Below are 23,064 nucleotides of genomic sequence, written 5' to 3' on the forward strand. Positions count from 1 at the left end.
AATTTATTATGATTTGCAATACATTTGCATAAAAAAACACTATTAATCTGTAAAATTATGTTGGAGCAGGAGTACACAGGATTTTAAACAGTGAGTAAAATATGTTCAGGTTGGTTATGTGGGTAATGCTAACTCGTGCCTACAAGCCATGGTTCAAAGCAACTTTCTTTCTTCAACTTTTACCTTAATTCAATGTGGTCAGTTATTTCCATTTGCAAGGGTGAAAAATTCAGACAAACCAAGAATAGCTGTTATGATACATTCCATTCATAAATTGACTTTTGAGAACATAGAATAGCTAAAACCTAACAAATACCTATGGCGCCATCTAGTGGAAAAATTGAGTCCCTTTTGTGCTAAACGAAGCCGTGCGAGCGTCAACATCGCTTAAATAGGTGTACGGCTCATTGTATGGAAATATTATGAACTATTCACACAGTATAATTTATAATTAGTCAGGACAATTGCAATGATGTATCGTTTATAATATAAAAATCCCTCTTCCGCGTAATATGACGACCCAGTGGCCTAATGGATAAGGCATCAGCCTCCGGAGCTGGGGATTGTGGGTTCGAGTCCCATCTGGGTCGTTTTTATGAGATGTGTTTGTGACGCAAATACCAAATATTCCTCCTCATCGACGATTGTGATGCCAAAAACGCGTGCGTTTTTTTAAACGAAACAACAAAAACGTTTAAAAGCGGAAAAAACACACACAGTAACATGTTCCCTCAATTATGTATATATTTTTAATTTGTTTTTGTTTGTTTTTTTTACCAAAAGGAACCTAATCCAAATGAATACCTATAGATTAAATACTCAAATTAAGAAAGATTAATTCAATTCACATTCAAATTGAAAGCACCACACACCCCAGAAGCTTTAAACGCCTGTAAACTGAAGTGTAACCTCATGTGCCTACAGAGTAGTGATTTTGGATTTAATTTGATTTGGATTAATTTGATTGATTGATTGCTGCAGTTCACAACTTCTGCCTCTAGGAGGAAGTAAAGCTTCTTTTGCCCGATTGTTCGGAGTTCGTTAGCCATGCTAGCAGACGATGTTTATTTTATTTTATTACATTTAATTTATTTGTCTTTTATTTAAAAAGGCCTTAGTCACGAAGAGTCACTTTGAAAAATTTAAATTTATAAATAAATGAAAAAATAAATAAATAAGTGTGCGTGTGCGCGCGCGCGCGCGCGCGCGTTGTAGTTTGACGTCCCGCCTCGCATACCGGCCCGTCCCAGTGGCGTATAAAAGTCTGGAGGCTCCGCTCTGCAGTACAACTTGGTCAGCGTGTCTCCTTCATCAGCATTAACCATCCAAGATGAGGATTAATGTGTTTGTTTTCGTATTAGTGCTCCGTCTTCACAAGGCACAGGAACATGCTAATGGTGAGCGTGAAACTCTTGTTTTTGTTTAACTTCACTTTAATGGCAGTTTTTATTTCTCAAGTTTATTCATTAAAAAAGAAAAGAAAAAGTTTATTCTTCGTTTTTTGCAGTTTATCAAAAGGGTTACGTTGTGTAAATTGTTTTGTTTTAATTGTTAGTCTTTTAAACTGAAGATTTAAATCTGTTTTTCTCTATCTATCTATCTATCTATAAAGTACATACCTACCTGCCTATTTATCAATCTGGGTTAGGGTTCCATCAAGATGTGAATAAGCCTTGCTTCTTTATTTATAAGATATATAAAACTGCATCCACTCTATTTCCAGAGTTTTATCCTCTTGTTGAGAAAGGTCCAAGTAGTTTTGTGGACCCCCTACAGAGCAATCAAACCCGGCTGATGGTGAAAGAACCCTCTCTGCCCATCAATGAACTTTTAGAAAAGAGCAGCAGGACCGGGGAGTCCAAATTCTCCCTCCATCCTTTACCTTCTGCCATCTGGCCGAAGCACAGCGACCTGTCACCCGTCCTTCGCCATCATGGTCCCCACAACAAGAGCAAGCGGGGCCCCAAGAGCGAGCACATGCTGGATCTGAACACGGATAAAACAAGAGGAGAAACAGCCGGCCTCCTTCCCAAACCTTCTCTGACGGCGTCTATGGCCGTGGCCGCCAACCGCACCGCTCAGACCGGCATCAACCCCCCTCAGCCCACTGAACCGGAGGGCTATCCCAACTCCAGGCCCAGGAGCGCTCCACACTCACAGCCTGCTCCAGCACCTTCTCCTCGTAGAGAACCCCCTAATAGACGCCTGGACCCGGAGGAGAACCGCCCGGGGAAAGCCGGACTCTACCAAACCGGAATTGGCGCGGCGGCGCTTCGGAACAACAGCCGGCCGCCTGTCACCTTCAACCGGCGCTCCTCCAGCCTCCTGTACCAATTTGACATCCTCAGACGAGGTCAGTGTTATTTCCTGCTTTTGGAACGTGACCTCATAGCGGATCTAGGAATGAAATTGTTCCCTATTGCCTTTGGGATTACAGCATTCACGAGATTAAAATTATGTCACATTACCATCACAGTTAAGCTTTTTTGTTTACTCACAACTCTGATTTTGAATCTCGGCTTCGGCCGTCTTGTCTGGAGTTTGCAAATTCTTGGCTTCCTCCCACATTCCCAAAACATCCAACATGTGACTGGCAAACATCTGACCCTAAATCAGTTTGACTAGTTTCTCCCTAATGCAAGAGCAAACATTCAAATGTGTCATTCGCTCCCCGCAGAGTCCGACCTCACCCATGATGCCTTCTGCATGAGTGAGTGCAGGAAGGAGAAGGATGAGAGGGATTATTACTGCTACAGCGAGTTTGGTAAGTCAACACGATGATCAACAGTATGCTGAGTAGTGAATACAAATACAATGACATAAATCAGGGAGCTGCAACCTGTCGCTCTGGAGCCATAATGTAATTCTTTATTCTCCTGTGGCTCCCTTTGGATTAAAAAAAAAAAACATCAGTATATATATATTTTTTTACATATTTATTTTATTTTTTAGATCAAATATTCTTTAAATGAACAAATTAAGGATTTCGATAAAAAAAAAAGAACAGTTAAATATTCAAAAAATGTCGGTCCAAATTTTTAAATTGTCAGAAAAAGAGACAAAATGTAGATGAAAAGTTTTTAAAATTACCCAAAAATGCCCCAAAAAAACCTCCCATAAATGTCCAAAAAGGAATAGGGAAAAAACAGAAAATAAAATGTTCAAAAAGTAACTATAACATGTCCAAAAACAAAAGAAGAAAGGCAGAAAAATACCATAAAATGCCTTTGGATTTGCAAAAAAAAATTAAAAAAAAGTCATAAAATTGTTTGTTTTTTTTAAGTCAGAAAATAAAACGTTAGTATAATATGCCCCCCCCCCCCCGCCAAAAAGAAAGGATAAAAATTACCATAAAATGTACACAAAAGTGACCCAAAAAAAGTCAGAAACTAAAATGTTTTTAAAAAAGGCAGGAAAGAGCATGTTCAAAAAGCCAAAAATGTCAGAAAATTGATAGCAGAAAGGGAAGAGGCAGAAAATTACTATAATATGGCCGTTAAATTTCAGAAAGTTGACAGAAAGGCAAAAAAATCTAAAAATGTATGAAAAACAAATAAAAGAAGAAAATGAATCTCTACATATTGGATGCTGCATATTTTTCTGTTCGCTCAGGGGCCCTCAGTACATTAGACTACTAACTCCAACACATTGTTTCCTTCATCGCAATGTTCAAATAAGACAGATTTTTTTGTTCTTTATTTGGCCTAAAATTTGACAGGAAAGGTTGCTGACCTCTGGCATAAGTGAAGGTGAAAAATGTTTACCTTTGATGTTTCCTAAGTCTTTATGTCCCCTTGATTCTATGTGACATCATCTGAATTTTGAAATTATCTTACTAATTAGATCAGTGGTGTCCAAACTCGGTCCTCGGGGGCCGGTAGTCCCGCAGGTTTTGGATATTTCTCTCCTCCAACACAGCTGAAGCTCATCAGCAAGCTCTACTAAGCCTGATAACAATCCTGTTGATTGAAACAGGTGCGTTGGAGCAGGGAAACCTCCAAAACCTGCGGGACTACCGGCCCCCGAGGACCGAGTTTGGACACCACTGAATTAGATGCTTTGTCACGTTATCTGCTTTGACTGTTAACATGGCATCATTTACAAGTAGGGTTAACATGGTTTGTCTGAAGTCATTGTGCAGATCTAAAAAAAACTCACGGCACACCATCAAACAAAAATGTCAAAAATGTTCTATCAACAACTACACTTTGACTTCCATCTCCCCTCAAATTAGCTATCAACGGGGTCGTCCACGACATCGACGTGCTGCGTAAAGGCATACGTCTCATCACTTTGATGGTGAGCACTGACGGGTTCTACAAGATGAGTCGCCTCTACGCCACCCCTGACAGTTTCTTCTTCAAAGTGCGCCTTCTGGTCTTGGACACTTACAAATGCAGCAAACCCTGCCCTGATATCAAACTGGGTAAGTGCTCGATGTTAGGGAGTAAGCGTAGGCTCACATTGGGGAAATTTCAGTTGTACACCAGAACATTTTGAGAGTATCGTGGACTCAGAGATGGCAAATCCAGGTCCAAAAAGTAAAAACCCTACCACAGTTTGGCTTTAGCTCCTCGTGCTAGCTAGCTAGCTAGCTCCCTAGCAGGTAAATAAGCATCCGGGGAGCTAGCTAGCTAGCACCTGGGGCTAAAGCCAAACTGTGGCAGGGGGTTTACCCTCTGGACCTGGATTTGCCACCTCTGATAGTGGTTCATGAAAGAATCACAAATATTTACACGAAGCAGAATTAGCAGAAGTGTACAAGAATGACCCTATTTATCCTTGTTCCCAAGGAACCAGATACATTGTAATGGGCCAAATCTACCACCGGAGGCGGCATCTTCAAAACGACCTCCTGAACCTGCTCGGTGGCCGACTAAAACCAGGCGACGGCATCCTCAGGAGCAGCAACTATGTGAAAAGGTTCAACAAACGGAAGCACCAGAAGGTCCTGGAGGCCACCCGCTCCAAGTGCCGGTGAACCAAAAACTGCCCCCCCGACTTCACCCGCTTGCAAGGGAAGAGACATTACGTGAACTGCTTCTAAATAACCCCTGAATATTATTGCACCAGATGAGGCAACACGAGTAGTGATTAGCAAGTTTGCCTCACAGTCGAGAGGTACGGTTCGAATCTCCGCTCCGGCCTCCCTGTGTGGATTTTGCATTGTCTCCTTATGCTCATGTGGTACTCCAGATTCCTCCCACATTCCAAAAACGTGTACGTTTGGTTCATTGAAGACTCTAAATTGTCCATAGATGTGAATGTTTGTTTGTTTACATGTGGCCTGCGGTTGACTTATTCACTGCCATTGACGGCTAAAGACGTCCACATTTTTTATTGGACTGGCATCTGTGATTTCAAACCATGAACCAAATGAAGACAAGTGCTATAGAAACTGGATGGAGGCAAGAAGGAAAATGGATTCACTTTCCCATGGACCACCATGATGTGCAGTATCACAATCCATCATTTGACTAAAAATACCCACATGCGTTCTCGTGAATATTTTCCAATACAAATTGGTACTATTTACGGCACTAATTAAGAAGCCCATCTTGACCTCTTCCTTTATTCATGGCTGGTACATGAAGCTAAAACGGGATACAACTGGCCCGCATCCAAAAGGGAACTTTCAGATCAAACACATGTAATCCACATATTCTAACTATAGATCTGCTGTATGTGTATCAAACATTCCATCCTGCATTATTGACCCACTGTTGCTTTTGATTTGGTGCTTTGCTCAAGGGCACCACGGCAGTTTTGTTATCCCTCCAGCAACCCGTCCTCCACCTTCGGACCCTCAAGCTAATTTGCTGGCCAAGTTCAAAATAAAAAAGTATAATATTGGACTGGCTGGGGATGTATTATGCTTATTGATTCCTGCCCCTGCTTTTCATGGAAGGGAGATCATTTGCTTGCACTGAATGTTGCATATCAATGAAGTTAATAAAATGAATTGTTTTGTACCCTTTGATGCCACAAGAAATATTTTGTACCATCTGTTAGCTCTAACTTAGTTCCAAAAGAGTGTTCGGTCTCTGTGAATGTTTCTCAGCGGGTCCGCTTGGTTCCCAGGTTGGGGGTCGGAAGATGAGAGCGAGAGGGGGGTGGCGGGGGGCAGGAAACAGGAGCCCGCTGCACATCTTGGCCACCATCGCAGTGGGAGGACATTCCTCATCAGAGGATGTAGCAAAGAAGGAAAAGAAGGAGGATGCATGATGTGGCAAAAAAAAAAAAGTAATTTGGTGTAATTTATGTGATGTGGTGTGCCCCAAGGTTACGTCCTAGGCCCCACTGTTTGCACCTTAGCATAGCAGATGCTAATACTACTCCCCAAAAGTTAATCAACTTTTGTATGTGAAATTTCAGGGTAACCAAAATTCCAGCAGGAAGATGTAAGAAACTTGTTGATGGTTATAGGAAGCAATTGATTTCAGTTTTTTTTTTTAATGGTGTGCTACCAAATATGGACTTAAGGCTACCAATAATTTTGTCTAGTCCATTATTTGGATTCTGTGTGGAATGATGAGATTTTTCTCATCTTATTTTGGGTTTAGAGCAAACCTAAGAAATAAACATGTGAATACCAAATAATTAGTAATTGTTCAATTATCTAGGAGAAGTGATGCATTATTTGACAGAAGCAGAGGCCAGTCTGCAGTAATTCCATTACGAATAATTCATGCTAACAACGTAGCATCCACGGCTAACATCAGCGTTGGTTAAACTCGAGTGTTGGAGGGATTAATAAAGCGATGCTACATTCAAACCTTTCTAGCAGTTCTAAAAATGCATACACATTCTTTAAACTCACGAACCACGGTTCCACTGTATTTCATGTATTGTGGTGTACCACAAGGTTCAGTCCCAAACCCTACTTGGTTTGCGTTACGTGGGCACTTGAGTTATTTAAGCAGTTTATCTAAAATAAATAAATAATGCAGCATAAGCAAAAGGATATTTTAGCAAGTATTTTTTTCCTGTGGTGTTCACCAAGGTTATGTCCTCAGCCCCGCTTTGTTTTGTTTTTTTAAGTACTGCAGATAGTTACTTTTTTCAGTTGTTAATGAAAGGAGATGCCAATGAACAATAAGCCATTTCATGTATTGTACTGTGTACTGGGACTAATGTGTTTGTCTTTATCTAGGCTGGAAATATAAAAAATAAACAAAGTGATGCTCACCAATTTCTATAAATGATTCAATGAAACGCCATAGAAAGCAGGTGTCAAAAACAGTTCTTTATTATCTACAATGTAATGTCCTATCAAGTAAAAAAAGACTCTTTTTAAAGTAGCCACAATCTGTTAAAAACATAGAATGCATTTTTTTTTCTCGGCAGTTACAGTTCTTTAAACATTATTTGAGAAAAAAAAAATCTCCAGAACCATTTGTCGCTATGAATAAATAATACAAGAAATGCAATGTCAATCAATATAAGATCACTATTATGCTGGACCGGTTGCTTTCTTACAAACAAAAAAAAAATCTTCACAAGAATTACCATTTTCATTCTACCACTTTCAATATGAAGGGCAACTTCACAAATAAACAGAGTTCACTTCAATTAAAGAGGAAATATGTTTCAAATATACAAGTGGACTTAGTTGCTGGTTCAATGTGTGAAAAATGAAAAGTTTGTACAAGTCTAAAAGTCAATAGATTTGGACTGCAGTCGCTTCGCAGGGAAAAGGTGGTAGTTTAACTCTTGTCATGTAACTGCTCGCCCAGTTCAAATAAGACAATCACAAGCTTCAAATACCTTAGAAATGCAGCTTGATTATTTTTGTGTACAAACCCCGTGATAGAAAGACTACCGAGTCCCCGCTCGTTGTTTTCCTCCCTCACATGCAGCCACAGACCGCAGCGTAATTGAGCTGATGAGAGGAAATGTCAACCATCCAATTATTGGAGTGCTTTGAGCGAGAGTTGAGAGACACATGCGAGGGAAGTATGCAGCAGGACGCGACTTTCTTTGGATGCATTTACAGTACATGCGGGTTCATTAAAACCTCTCCCAAGGCCCGAATAGTTCCCTCCACTCTTTTTCTCAACTTCCTGTTCAGTTTTTGGGAAGTGAAGGGGCATGACCTGTGGGTTGGCCACAACAAATTGACTTGGGAGAAAACAAGCCTCCCCAAATTACTTAAGTGAGGAAGTTTGTTTTCCTAAGACGGTTAAGTGCAATGATGCTAATCCTGCAGAGAAAATATTGACGGGAATGTCGGAGCATGTGGCACCAATTGGGCTGCTCGAGGCCTCGAGTCAGGAAGACGACCCCCGGGGAATTACATTCACGGGTGGGATTATCTGATGGACGTGGACACTGGGAGACAAAAATGTGAACTCCCACACCCCCATTGAGATGCTGCTCGGAGGCATTCCAAAATTAGAAAACTAAACAATGGACACTGAGCCACGCGGATATGAAGCCTGCATTAAACAGGGATTCCGTTGCGCAAACCTTGCACCAGGACCGTCAAAGTGGTTGTGGTAGAAATGGGTAATTCTGCTTGAAAAGATGCTACTTTAGCGAAATGCTACACGTTGAACCTTCTTTCATGAGAATTTAGAAGGATTTTGCACAAAAAGTCACATTTAAAATTCCTTACCCACAAGCAAAATCTGTTGGGCTAGTGTTTTTTCATTTGTTGAATGGGAATCTTTAAGGTGGCAACGACACAATAAGTGGATGGTATTGAAGAGATTCACTCCAAAAAAAAAAAAAAATCATTTTTTTTTTTTTAAACACATTTTGACACAATGTCACATGTCCAAATGTATTCATTGTAAACCATGAAGCCAAATCCAGTGTTCTAAAAGTACAGCACACCCAGAAGGCATTCACAGTGCTTCACTTTTTCCTTATTATGTAATGTTAAAGCCTTATTCCCAAAATGAATTTGCCAATTTATTACAAATAAACTTTTAAAAATCCCACACACAAAAGACTCATGTAAAAGTGATTTTTGTTGTTGTTGTCATTTATTTTTAATACATTGGAGGGTGGGGGACATTCATGTCGTCATTATGGACAAATGTGTGTAGAATATGCAAGTAAAAAAAAACAAAGATTTAGTTCCATTCTGGAATAAGGCTGTAACCTATTAAAAACTTTACAGCTGTACTGCATTGTTGATGAGAATTCTCTGTATGACACTAGAAGCTTTTGTCATCCTTTAGATTGGTGCAAGATTCCTTTCCCTTAAAATTGTCAAAGATATGAATAATTTTCAAAATGTATATTAAAAAATAGTCAATATGTTGCTTTCATTATGTTGCTAACTTTCTGGTGTCGTCTCTGGCCACCCCCCCAATTAAACTGGCTTGAATTCAAGTCTGGGGGTGAAAAGTTGATTTGGGTCATTATTTTAGGACGGTGGCGTTATGCAATATTCAAATTTCTCTAAATGGCCAAATTTGAAAAACTATGACAAATAGCGAATGTCCGCGTGTTTCACATTTTGAAAGAAATTACCAAAATAAATGAAGCTACCACAATATTCCAAACGATCCAGAGGTGCCTGTACATGCTTGCCATTGGACAGCGACCATCTACAATCACTTTTATGAACCCTAACTCCATTCAAATGGCAGTATTGAGCCTTTTTTGTGTAAAAACACAATAAATTCAGCACAGCATGTCCATCCATAATCATCCACTGGGCAACGATAAAAAAATGTTGTTGGAGAATAAGTCTACAACAGTGGTGAGCAAACTCGGTCCTCGGGGGCGGGAGTCCTGCAGGTTTTGGATGATTCCCTTCTTCAACACAGCTGCTACATGATGAGCTCATCGGCAAGTTCTGCACAAGCCTGATAGCGATCCTGTTGATTGGAATCAGCTTGTGTTGGAAAAGAAAAACCTCCAAAACCTGCGGGACTCCAGTCCCCGAGGACCGAGTTTGCCCACCCCTGGTCTACAATAATGAACACTATTCCCTTCTAAATTCTCATCAGAACACAATAATTGATAGAATTACCATTTCTGCAAAAACCCCAAACGGTCCTGCCGGTTCACATCTTTGGCATCTGGATGTTTTCACTCGCCCACACTGGTCTGAAGGTGGAAGGTCCGTCACTAAGTCAAGCTCAACCATCCGCTTGCCTTCCCTTTGCAGTGGCGGCGTCGTCGCGTTTGTCCAATCGAGGGGCCGATTTTCATCTGGAAGTGACCTCGCCTCGGCTCATGAGACGCAGCACAACTTGGGAGCGTGGAAGGTTTAATCAATCAAACGGTCATCCGTATCCTACTTAATTTTGTATTTTTTTAAGAGAGTGCTAAGAGGCTGCTGATTGTAGTTTGTTGTTATGAGACCTACAGAGACGGCAAAGAGAGGAAAAATAGTTGGTGGTTTCTCTTTTTTTTTTTTATTAAAAGCTTTACAATATGACAAAAATATTTACTAGGGAAAATACAAAAACATGTATTGGATGCCAGTGGGTCAGACATTTTGATGCAGACCGAGCAGCCATGTTGGTGAACCAGTGTGGGACGTGAGGCCTAATGTTGTATGATTGCATCTACAATCGCCTTTGGAAGGACACAACTAGATACATTTTTTAAGATATCTTTACATGGCCTTCACGGAATAACATAGAACCAATCAAATCATTTGCGGGCTAAAAAAAGAGGTAAAATGTCTCGTGGCATCGTGTTGGGGCTAATAAGCCTGAACAAACTCAAAATATAAATTAACTTTAAAATCAAAAAGGGACCATTTAAGCATGTATTTTAGTGTCATCTGCCTTGTTGATGTATATTAAATACAACTCCTCTTAAATGCTTTGTGTTACCAACATGGCTGACATTCCTCAATTGTGGGATCGGGTTATGTGAAGGTTTTGTCTTTTTGTTGCGGTTTTACACCAGTAAAAAAAAAAAAACAGCAAGCGTGAATTTTGTTAGTCTGTTTTTTTTTTTTTTTAGAGTGACCCTGGCACCCAGGAGTTTGACATCACAATCTGCAAGAGACAGAAAGAGAGAGAGAACGCAGGGAATAAATACATGCAGCTGAAGAACATTGCTGTTTAATAGCAGTGTTTCCCAACCTTTACTCAGACACGGCACCTATTTTACATGGGAAAAATTAGAACAAAAGAGATATAGAATGGCCCGACAGATTAATTGGCCATCCTTATCTTTTAAAATCAGCAAAAATTGATTTTTTACCAATTGTTTTACTACGGAAGAGGATTAGGGCCAGTGAAGAGAGAAAAAAAAAAGTTTGGAGGATTCTCACTTTATTCTCAGAATTCTAACTTAAAGTCAGAATTCTGACTTTACAGTGAGAATTCTGACTTTAATCTTTCAAAATTTTGAGAATAAAGTCAGAATTCTCACTTTAAAGTCAGAATTCTTAGAATAAAGTCAGAATTCTGACTTCTCCGAATTCTGAGAATAAAGTGAGAATCCTACCAAACTTTTTTTCTCTCTTCTTCCGCATTTTACTGTAGTTAAAGTTTATGTCATTCAAACACCTCCCCCTCAAAAAGAAGGGGTAAAAATGTGGTTGAATTTTCCTCCCGAAAAATGGAACAGCCATTCAGGAAACTCTCGAAATTCCCGATGGCCAGCCCGCCCCTTATACAAAGACACATTATTTGTAGTAAATAAATACAGCCAACACATGTTCATTGTTTCAGACCTGATACAGATACAGTGAAATCTATATTTGGTCCTAGTTTAGCCCACCACATTTTTTAAACACATTTAAATGCATGATAACACTTTTTAAACAAATTATGACTGCATTAGAACACAAACAAACTCAAATATAAAATGTGTAGCGCATACTGCATGCATTTTAATGTCTGTTTGAGAGATGCATCTGCCTTTCAAAGGCGTGGCCTAGCATGGTGGCATGTGACACGGCGGGTCTGAGTGTGAGTGAACGGGCGTGATCTGCGGCCATCTGTGCGAGTGCGCTCATTGTGTTAATGTGTTTTAATGTTCTTGGCATTTAATAAATGAAAATAGCTGAAAAGTGCAATGGCAACTGTAGTCAGGTTTCCATCAAAATGTTTTGAAATTTTTATGCAAATTTTGTGAAAATGCGCAAAACGTTTATGACGCAAAATGCAGCCGTTTTTATCCATCTCAGGAGGGCGGCCATTTTGCCACTTGCTGTCGACTGAAGATGACATCACAGTTGCTCAGGTCTTAGGTGACAACCAATCACAGCTCAGCTTCAGAAAACAGGTGAGCTCTGATTGGTTGTTGCTTAAGCCCTGAGCAACATTGATGTCATCTTTAGTTGACAGCAAGTGGCAAAATGGCCGCCGCCGAGATGGATAAAAACAGCTGCATTTTGCTTCATAACTCTTATTACACATATGTAATCAGAATGTCATGTTTAGACTAGTGAGGTCACATATAACATATTATTGTCAAGACATGTTTAAGGTTAACTTCCACCTTCTAAATGTCAGTGGGGACAGCGCATCTCTACGTGTGCCGTTTTCTCTCGCCTTCTTACCTGCTGGCTTTGAAGCCTTTGAGCTTCTGGACAAAGAAGCTTTCCAGAACCTCGGCACACTGGTAGAAGGGCGAGTCGCTGGGGTTGTAGTAGCGGCAGTTGTCGAAGATTTTGGTCATGTCCGCCACAAACTCTGTTAGCCTGACGTATTTGCGCTTCTGTAACCTCTCCTCCATGGTGGAAAGATCTGAGAAAAGAGCATTGAACAGACGCAAACTCAGGGTATTTGCAATGTGATTTTTGGATGTGGAAAAGAGTAACTGATGGGGATAGTTTAAAAAAAAAAGTGCTAATTGGCTTCATATATAACATGTCGGCGGATGAAACAGCTTCAGGGCTGTGCTTCAAGAAGCACATCAGACATGGTAACCTTCACAACCCCAACCCACCCATCCAGGAATCCAGGGTCGTGCGACTTACAGAAAATATCAAAGGACCTCCTTCTTCTCCATCATCAGATTTTACGGCGAAAGCTCCTAAACTTCAGCCTCACCGGCCAAATTTTCTCCCCCCTAAAAAAAACCCAACAGGGTCTTTTTCTTGTGGTGGCTGGACTTACAGGAGCGAAGTCTGTGTGGGAGGCTAGTCTCTTTTCCACCGGGAGTCTGGCAGAACCGAGCCAGCTCATTAACGGTTTGTTTGTGTAAACGTTGAAAAAGAGCCCGTTGACGCAAGTCTACATTTACATGGCTGGTTTGATCTGAGATGGAGGGCTTCCTCTCTGCAGGCCTCCGGGCAGCGGGAGGTTTTAATGTTTGAGCTGGTCAGACTGTGTCATTTCCAAAATGCCATAAAGTAGCTAGTGAATGAAAACAAGTGAAGAGGCCGTATCAGGTGGATGAATTCAACCTTGAGCACAAACCCCTTCAATTACGTTTTTTGCAACACTTTTAGTAGTAGAGTATTTCAAAAGTAGAGGCAACCTCACAAAGGGTACGAAAAAAGAATACAACAAGGGGTCCTTGGTTTATGACAGTTTTGTTTCTAAGGCAGCAACATATTCCAAATTTATATGCAAGTTGGAACATCATTAACCTAACCACTGACACAGTAAAAGTCATAATTATAGTAAATATTTGTATGGAAAACTGTTAAGAGGCCATAAATACAGGACAATTCTACATGACATCACATTTTTTCTGGGTGGCAAAAGAAAAAGTCAAGCATTCCACTGGCATAATTAGCAAACAAATCCTCACATGTAATTTGACCAAGGCACATTAATCGAGAAAACAGGTAAATGGCTTTGTTTAAAGATTTTATTCTTGCCCTTGTTTTGTTGTGTGATGTGTCAGTCAAAAAGAAGATGCTACGTGAGGTAAACTGCTTGGAAGAGAGTTCCAACGGTGGCCATAATTTCCATTTCAAAAGGCAAATTGATTAGAATAAGATGACATGGTGGAAATTCAGGCAAGGTTTGCATGATCAATGAGGTACTGGCTAATTAATTCAGCAGTTAGCAATATATTAACCCAAATATTAAAAAAAAAAAAAAAGAGGTCATTTTACAGCTGTAATTTTAATACCGAGACACAGCAATATTTTTGCTCACGATTATCATACAGTCATAATCTAATATCAGCCCATGCCTAGTAGATGTAGCCTAACAAATCATAATTTGTAAATGAGCCGAGCAGTGAGTGGTTCTTTTGTTGAATGAAACTTGAAAGTCTAACAGATTGCTAGATCTTAGTGAGTGTCTCTTACCTATGGGTTTGGGCCTGTTATTTAGTTTCATAACATTCACTAATTGTTTTTCAGGCAACTACCACAACACTAAGACACAGGCTTACTTTTAATGGCATTGGCCGGAATGCTTTGAAAAAGTAAACAAACATGTAGTAATTTCCGCAAAAATGAGCTGAAACTTTGAACATTGACTGATGATACTTGTGCACATGTAGAGATGGTCGTCACTGATATGTATTTTAGGTGGAAAAAAAAAATCAAATCTATTATGTGGGGTGAGATTGAAAGCTGGCCGATGAACAAAAACTGATGAATATTTCCATATGGAAAAGAAGATCAGGAATTTTTTTTTGCAAAAGACCCATGGACGTGCACTCACCCATTGGTTCCTTGATAACTTTATAGTAGTCAGGGGCGTCGTTTGTGTCTACTGGCTCTAGGAATGGCCACGCCATTTTGTGCGCCTGCAGAAGAGGGAGGGCCCAGAGGTAAGAAGAAAGACATTTGAGAAATCTAAAATCTGTCTGTGAAAGTGACATCGTGAACATATAGGTCAACATTGATGTGGGGAGGGGTGTTGGGGAGGAGACGAGAGAAGGGGGGGGGGGGTCAGTTCTGAGAGCAGGCAGTCATCCAACACGTGGCAAGCCATAAGATCGTCGACATAGAAAGCTTTTTGTTTGGTTGCTGTTCCACTTAGGAGGGACGTTGAGTGGCCCATTAATGACAACGCAACTTTTGCAAGAGTTATGCTCCTCAGAGAATAAACTACCTCAGTATATTATTTACTTTGCTAGTTTGATTTTAGTTTTTGCAGAAAATGAAAACCCTAGTGCCACAAAGTGAAATTCCTTTAGTCAGTCCGGTCCAGAGGTTTGGCACCCCGCGGTGCCAGAACCGCATGTGGCTCTTTCATCGCTCTGCTGTACCTAAATGTAGCTTTATATTTTTTCTATACATATATAGTATATATATATATATATATATATATATATATATATATATATATATATATATATATATACAGTATATATGTATATATATATCTACAATTCTAAATTATGGTGACTCTGCATTAGAAAATTAGGGTGATCAAATCAAATTCACCTGTAGACCATAAAAAAATAATTTAAAAAAAATTGCCAGACCCAGAAGCCTTACAACCCTCACGTGCAGACACTGTACGTTGAGGTTCATGAGCAAAAATCAAATTGACCTGGTAAAATAAATACTTTAATTGGCTATTATTAAATATAGATTTCAAGGCAAATTGTTCAGTGAAATAGTCCTTTAGCTTACTGCATGTTCCCGGACATGGAGATCACATTTTTGGTTTACTGCAGATGGATAATTGAAGTCTATAACTTCATAAATATGATTGAATATTGATAATTAATATTAGTAATCTTTTTTTTTCTCCTGAATTCAACATGTTTTTGTTGTGCGCAGCAATAAAATGTGGATTTTCTCTGTAGCAATTAATCTATTTCATAAATACAACAAACCACTTATTTAATGTTTTTAAGCATAGCATGCAGGTATAAAAAAAGAAAAAGGGTGAAAAAAAAGACATAGTAGGTGTTATTTTCTTTTTCTTTTTTATACCAATGCGGTTTGTGGCTCCTAGTGTTTTCTTTTCTGTGGGATATGAGTCCGAGTGGCTCTTTGAGTATTTACGGTTTAACCAACATTTTACAGAAAAATACACCCAAAAAGTCAACTCATTAGTAGACATCAGTATCTTGTGAGATTTTAGCTCATTGGAAATCATGGGATTAAAGCTTGGCTTGTTTTATTGTGGTGCCACCAATGAATGGTACTACTGATGACAAAAAGGAAAAGCGTTATGACCAAAAAGTAGGAAATGGAACAAAACTCTGTCTTGGCCACCCAATACCAAATAGCTAAAGGAACAACATGTTGAGATCATTATTGAAAGAAAAACAATGTACACCACTGCGTTTAGCTTGTATGCGAAGATACTCACATTCCAGGCAATACAAGCAACAACCTCCCTGTAAACCCATCACCATAAGAACGGCTTGTGTCCAACTCACCGTTAAGGATCGCAAGATTCTCCGTAGGCCCTCGTAGTCTTTTTCAGTGAGCGGCGTGAGGACCGTCATGGCGTCCTCCGTCGACTGGCAGTGCGGGCACACATATTCGTCTATGTGGTTGGCTTCGCTCTGCAGGATACCCACACAGCGACCGTGGTACCAGTTTTGACACCGGTCGCAACCAATGTAGAACCTGAGAGGGGAAAAGAAACACAAGGTGACCCTGATGTACTTTTATCAACACACAAGGGACACTATTTGTCCTGGAGCAGCACACTCCTCGAGTCTTGACAGTATTAAAACAAGCTGTGATCAAGTGGGCACACCACTTACTGGGATTCATCGTACGGTGTCTGACAGATGCAGTAGAGCTCCTCTTTGGTGGTCTTCCGACCTTGTTTACACTCCAAACATATGTAGTCGTCCATATCCTTGGCGGCTTTCTCCGTGATTCCCACACATTCGCCGTGATACCAGTTGGTGCACAAGTCGCAGCCAATGTAGAACCTTCAGAACCAGGATGAGGTTAATGATCACAGTATGAACGCTCACATACTAATGTTGTTGAAATGTTTTTTTTTTTTTTTTTAAATCATGCCTGCATGGCAGTTGATTTACTCAACAGATTTTAAAATCAAAATGTGATTTGTATCAGGATGATTAGAGCTTTTTTTTTAGCAGTCTGAAAGATTGGATAAGAGTTTTTTTTTTAAATTTTTTTTTTTTTTTTTTTTAAATAATTTAGTTTTCACTGTAGCACAGATTTTTTTTGGGTGTTATTGGCGTTCACTCGGTGCTATCGCTCAATGTATGTGCTCAAATGTGTTTGTATTGTTTATTGTTATTGCTCATTTAGCCATTTTCAGCGTAAAAAGTTAATATTTTGTCTATTTTTTATGTACAATTAAGACTTTTAAAAACACATTTTGCTACTTGCTGTCAACTGAAAATGACTCAAGTTTGAAAACGTCATATGATCAAACCCAGAAAACAGGTGAGCCGTGATCGGTCGCACCTGTGATGTCATTTTCAGCAAGTGGCAAAGTGTGTTTTAAAGGTTTTAATTGTACATGAAAAATAATGAAGTTATCAAATTAACTTTTTTTTAACTTTTCATTGCTGAAGTTGGCTAAATGAGTCAAGTATCCCTTTAAGTTCCAAAAACAAGATGTATTTATGTATTATTGTGCAAACATGACATGGCATTTCCAGAAACCTACAAATTGAACAATCAGATTGTTCCAATGTCATTCCTATGCATTTGAGGATTGCTATACGCTTGGATGCACTAAGCAGCCTTGCAGTCCTTTTCCTGGCAATCATAACAAACACCGAATGTGATTTCTGCACGCATTAACAATGCACCGAACAGTGTGGCTTTCATACTTGGTCTCATCATAAGGCGTCTTGCAGACACAGTAGAGTTTCGTGTCCTTCTTGGTGTCCTTGGTGCTGATGGTGGAGATCATCTTCTTCTTCTTGGACTTGGCTGATGTTACGCTCTCCCTCTCCTCGTCCCGTTTCCTTTTGTGTGAGGGTGTGACAGTGGTGGCGTGGTGCTGCTGAGCAGTTATGTTGTGGACGCGGGCTTGAGCGTGTTGTTGCTGGCTGCGAGAGGCAGCGGCGACAGCGGCAGCCTGGGCAGCTTTCTGTGCTGCCGCTTTCTCCTTCTCTCTCCGCATCCTCCACAGGTCCTTCTTTAGTTCCTCCTGAAGCGCAAACAGGTTACAACAGATAATCATTAAGCAGGAAGTGTTTCACACGTTTTAAATTTCCATGACCGGTATATACCTGTGCCTCTAGATGGAGCTCCTGATCAAGAAGCACACGCTTCTTCAAGATATCATTTTTTAGGAGCTCTTTGTGGCGGTAAAGAAGCGATGAGAGCTTGTTGGCGTTTGCCAACCTCTTCTTGGACTCCACCAACTCCTCCTTCTTCTTCCTCTTGGCCTCCTGCCTCTCATCTCTGTCTATCCGATCCAGGAGGAACTTCATGACCTGATTGCATACGATCATTCTGTACAAAAAAAACAACAACAAAATAAAATGGAAAGTTAAAAAAAGACTTTTGTGATAGATTGTAAGTAGACAGACAACAGTAGGCAGAAGAGGATATAGCATAGACTAGCATGAATGTAGCACAGCTAAAAACTGCTGTCAAGTCATTCTTCTTCAAACCACAAATAATTTGAGACTATATCAACAGCACCTCTGCTGTTGCAATTAGGAAGTGCTATCATTTTTCATTAATTTCTTCAACATGATCAAATCATCAACAACAAAAAATTCAATTAATCAGTTATTACGCTTATTTAAACGTTATTTATACGGTAAGCACAAAAAAAAACAGTTATAAAAAAATACAGAAAATACAATAAATTATATAACTAAATGAACAACAAAAAAAAAGCCTTAAAACAGTGCCAATCATCGTCTGGGCTATTGGATGTCCAGATGTCAAGTCAGTTTTTAGCTGTTCTGTGTTTATTTGTTCTTGACTTGTATGGGAGTGGAGTTGAGAGACATCCTGGGAGCTGAGAAATAGAGAGCCTCACTGCGTATGCAAACATGGGAAACGGGAACAGAAGGATAGGCCCTGCAGAGTTCCAATGTCTTAAGTGGGCTTCTTTATTGTGCATTAACTTCCTTTAATGAACAATAAAGATACGCTCTAAAATGACTGGGTTAAAAATGTATCAATATACTGTATTACAGTAAATGTGGATAATCTATGACCACGTCATTTGTATGTTCACTTGTGTCTGCCAACACTCGCGGCTAGGAGAGAAAATTGTCTGCTCAAGTGTGCAACTCAGCACCTTGTTGGCTGAGCTTTTGTGTGAACGGCACACAAACACACCCGTGTCTGACGGGGTCAAAGGCAGGCCAGGAATTGCAGCTGATGCGCATGCTGCAAAGGTGCCATAAACATGCAGCCAACCAGTACTACAACATATTCATACAATGTTCCAATTTTCCAAAGTATTGTGGGCATATGTTTCAAGATAGATGCTTTTGTTTGTCTGGTCTCTTCAGATCACTGATATAAATGTCAGGGGCTTTTGCCAATTGGTTTCCAAGATGAGAATAATTAAAGCAAAATTACTTTAGAAGGTGGTTCAACATTATTGAACAAGTAACAGTTTTTATGCATAATGGGGAAAAAGAAGAATGTGTCAACTAATGAAAAACTTGGGATAGCTCAAAAGTCTTGCAAAAAGAATGGGGGAAAACTTGACATTTGAAGATTTTTTTTTAATTCTCTAAAATGTGTGTGATTCATAGAGGCAATGGGTTCAATGTGAAAAAAAAAAAGTATTTGGGAAAATATCTATCAGGCAAATACATCATTAATGGAGAACCACTTGATACAGGATCCTCCAAAAGCTTCTCAAGGTCATATATAAAGCTGAATTTTGGAAACCCCTAACAAGGAGAAACGTTTGCAGTGGGCCCTAAAATTCATGATAACTAATTTCTAATTAAAAAAATATATAAATAAAGATTGTAAGGAGGTGGTAGAGTGACATTTTGGGCTTGGAATAATGGAGAGTGCGATTTTGGCCCCTTAAAGGTGACAGAATGTGTCAAAATGACCTCTGCAAAATATTTAGAGTTTAAAACTCAAGTTACAACGCATCAACCAATGCAGGAAAAAATGTTGAAGCTTTCGCTGCTAAGGGTAAAAAGAGTGTGTGTGTGGGGGGGGATCACAGTCTGGCCACCAACACCCAATGACCTCAATTCTACTGAGAATGTGTGGAGCAGCCTTAAAAATCTGAGGGTGGTCGCCACTAGATTACCACTAAACAGCCTATTTGTTTATGAAATGTGGTACATAATAATTTAGAAAACTGTATTTTGGATAAATTAGGGGGTGGGGGGGGGGAACCTTGTGAAATTGGTGTTCCCCCCTTCCCCAATAACCTCCTCCAATTATTATAGAAGCTAATATAATTGCTGATCAAAACATCTTATTTACAGTAATACAGTATGTATTGACGATTTAGAAACACAATGTACATGTGACTGTCATTAAAAATGTTTTGCAGGAAAAGCACAAGAAGGCGTCGCGACAAAATGGAAAACGGATGGAAAATAAGCAGAGACAGACTGCCAAAGGAGCTGCCGGGTCGAAGTCACGCTAGTCTGGCTTTGGTGTTTCGGGTCTATGTGAATGGGCACAGTGTTGACACAAACGTGTGTGTCAGAGTCAGAAAACGGTCAGGGTATCATCTAGCTACAACGTTAACATAGATGACAGGAAGGTCAAGCATGTATCTCTTAACATTCTCCCTTATGTTAAAGTCCTAACTGCAAACAGAATAAAACGACACTCTGGGTCTTCAGACATTTAACAGAGGAGACATAGTGATGTCATCCACATGCTGAGGCCATGGGAGGTAACATTTTGAAACTTAATGAACTGATTAGTGTTGCGCCATCACTTGTTGGGTTACATGGAGGCCACGCAGCTGTTTGTGGTTCCACACCCAAAAGTTCCCATGCTGTGCAGCACCTCTCAACACACTGTTGATCTGATCAAGAGGAAGGGACACACAAATGCACATGCCTACACACACACAGCTAACCTCTGATTCTCTTCTCTCTCCTCAGGTGTCAGAGTCTTCTTTTGCTTCAGATATTCGATGAAAGCGTTCTGCTTCATCACAACCTAAGAAAGACAATGTTTTGAATAAATGTGGAAGGACATAGCTAACTAGTAGCACCTTCTTAAGAAGTGAATTTGTTCCATGACCCAACTCAATTCACTGGAATATCAAATTAATTTGACACATTTAAAGGAACTCAAATGCTATTACTTCTTTCCAGTGCACCAAAAACAACACCATTTTTTTGGTTACATGCTTTTAAGAAAGTACACGACTGTATTGTATGAAAATATAATAAAAGCGCTTGCAAACAAATAAATTGGTTATTAAATTTAATTTGAAAACCTCGTAAGATGGGGCATCAAGATACTAAAAGCAAACTATATTAAATATTCCAAATAAATATCTTGCGTCAAGTGTAGAAAAACACCAGTCTGGATATGGCACAGCAAATTTGAGTCCTGTACACACTTTTTCAGATGAGATGCCTTCCTAAGCCCGCACCTGTTTCTGAATTTTGTCCTTCTGGCTGACAGAGTTGAGCGCTTGCTCTTTCTTGGCTTCTGCAGCTTGTTTCTTCTTCTGCTGTTGCTGCTCTCGGAGCTGCTGGATCCTCTGCAGTTGCTCCTGTACTGAAGCAGCCTGGATGGTCACAACGTTCCCGATCTGTGGCGACAACATTGTCAGATATGAAACTCCACTGAAAGCTAAATCAGTCAGCAAACAATTAATCAATGGCATAAAGGTCGATAAATATGGGGAGGATCAATTCAATATAATAAAAGTTTTAATTATCACTACCGACATTAAAAATGTAATGAACTACAAAGTTGCAGATGATTACAACACATCACATCTATTTGGATTTTTTTAATGCAATACAATACCCAAGTGAGTAGAAGAATAATTAGAGCATGGTTGCTGCGGCGAATTTTGTAAATTATAGTTTCATCAACCGTTCAACTTTTGCAAAGAATGTCATACATTAGTCTTTAAATTAATTAATTATTATATTATATATATATATATATATATATTATATAAAATTTAATTAATTAATTAATTAAATTATTTAAATTTTGTAACCAATTTGAACAGAGCAGTGATTCCAAACCACTGTTCTGCTGCACATTAGTAGCAGTGACTAGATTTAATTGCAGTCAATAAGGTTATCCCTTTCAAAAGCCAAATATTGGCAATATGCTGGTTTTGGGAAGCAGACTGGCTAAGCGATGTGCCTTTGTGGCAACCATACTGGATGGGGAAAATTCCCACCACTCAGATCAGCCGGAGCAAAACTGGAAATTAGGTTTGTTGACGCAAATCCATATTTGGGGGGTGTGAGGGATGAACAGTAACTCTGTTTAACTCATTCACTGCCATTGACGGCTATAGACATCAAAAATTATTTTTTTTTCCCACTTTTGTTAACAAGAGTACGAACGTAGAATTTTTTTTATTGTACATTTAGAACAGCTATAAAATGTGTGATTAATTGTGAGTTAACTCAAAGTCATGCAATTAATTACGCTTTTAATCGCCCGACGCTCCTAATTTTTTTTAAAATTGTAATTAATCACATGAATTCAATAGTTAACTCACGATTAATCATAAATTTGATATCTGTTCTAAATGTACAATAAAAACAAATTCTAGGTTTTTATACTCTTGTTAACAAAAGTGGAAAAAATGTTAAACCAATAGAAATTGTTCAAATTAATTTTTTATGTCAATCGCCGTCAATGGCAGTGAATGAGTTAAATATTATTTACAGTTTACATCAACATATGAGACACTGGAGATAAATTAATCAATTTTACTCATTAACTATTTATACTACTCATCTAAAAAAAGATACACTTATATTTAGACATAGTTTTATTCTTATATTTCACTTTCATAGCTGGAGGTTCCTTAGCACCCTCTATTGACAAGCCGCCAGTGAGCCATAGTAGGGTGATCGAGCTATACCAGCGACATACAGTGAAAGGTTGAACACTTAAAATGCTCTTTCACTAGATGACACAAGTTACAATTAATTTGTGTATACACCTGTTTCCACTTATATGCCAGAATAAGTCATGACTTCCTGTTAGTGACTCAGCTTTGTGTTCAATTAAACAGCCCTTACAACAACTACATTAATTGGTGATTAAATTGAGATGAGGTGCAAATTGGTGCGCTGCGACATGTTCCTCATGTGAGATACGTACGGTATGTG

The 23,064-nt window shown here is 39.4% G+C and overlaps 2 protein-coding genes and 1 non-coding gene across 7 annotated transcripts in view; 2 read left to right on the top strand and 1 right to left on the bottom strand.

The window, feature by feature from the left end:
• Positions 1 to 517: 517 nt before the first annotated feature.
• On the top strand, positions 518 to 590 carry trnar-ccg (transfer RNA arginine (anticodon CCG)). Its single transcript has one exon. It is a non-coding gene; the product is annotated as a tRNA-Arg (tRNA).
• A 674-nt stretch (positions 591 to 1,264) lies between these two features.
• LOC144055302 (UPF0450 protein C17orf58 homolog) lies at positions 1,265 to 5,972 on the top strand. Its single transcript, XM_077571156.1, has 5 exons — positions 1,265 to 1,397; positions 1,724 to 2,353; positions 2,678 to 2,764; positions 4,235 to 4,426; positions 4,794 to 5,972. Exons 1-5 carry the CDS (start codon positions 1,331 to 1,333, stop codon positions 4,979 to 4,981), a joined length of 1,164 nt encoding a protein of 387 aa, XP_077427282.1. The 5' UTR covers positions 1,265 to 1,330; the 3' UTR covers positions 4,982 to 5,972.
• Positions 5,973 to 7,226: 1,254 nt separating this feature from the next.
• Positions 7,227 to 23,064, bottom strand: part of LOC144054964 (nucleosome-remodeling factor subunit BPTF-like) — a 39,372-nt gene continuing 23,534 nt past the window's right edge. For 4 of the 5 annotated variants that reach the window (XM_077570442.1, XM_077570440.1, XM_077570441.1 and 1 more), the window contains exons 27-35: positions 21,348 to 21,509; positions 20,823 to 20,905; positions 18,022 to 18,247; positions 17,617 to 17,939; positions 16,564 to 16,737; positions 16,231 to 16,423; positions 14,553 to 14,637; positions 12,485 to 12,671; positions 7,227 to 10,323 (exon numbers count right to left, since the gene is read on the bottom strand). In XM_077570442.1, coding sequence (XP_077426568.1) covers positions 10,287 to 10,323; positions 12,485 to 12,671; positions 14,553 to 14,637; positions 16,231 to 16,423; positions 16,564 to 16,737; positions 17,617 to 17,939; positions 18,022 to 18,247; positions 20,823 to 20,905; positions 21,348 to 21,509 — 1,470 coding nt within the window. In that variant the 3' untranslated portion in view covers positions 7,227 to 10,286. The other variant, XM_077570443.1, reaches the window with a different exon arrangement.

This window comes from Vanacampus margaritifer, chromosome 7 (genome assembly GCF_051991255.1).
Source record: "Vanacampus margaritifer isolate UIUO_Vmar chromosome 7, RoL_Vmar_1.0, whole genome shotgun sequence".
NCBI classification, from domain to species: Eukaryota; Metazoa; Chordata; class Actinopteri; order Syngnathiformes; family Syngnathidae; genus Vanacampus; species Vanacampus margaritifer.

Bases quoted from the DNA above. Each gene is read 5' to 3' on its own strand.
- LOC144055302 (XM_077571156.1), top strand. From the start codon at position 1,331: ATGAGGATTAATGTGTTTGTTTTCGTATTAGTGCTCCGTCTTCACAAG. The intron at 1,398-1,723 runs GTGAGCGTGAAA...CTCTATTTCCAG, and splicing joins GGCACAGGAACATGCTAATG to AGTTTTATCCTCTTGTTGAG. The intron at 2,354-2,677 runs GTCAGTGTTATT...CGCTCCCCGCAG, and splicing joins ATTTGACATCCTCAGACGAG to AGTCCGACCTCACCCATGAT.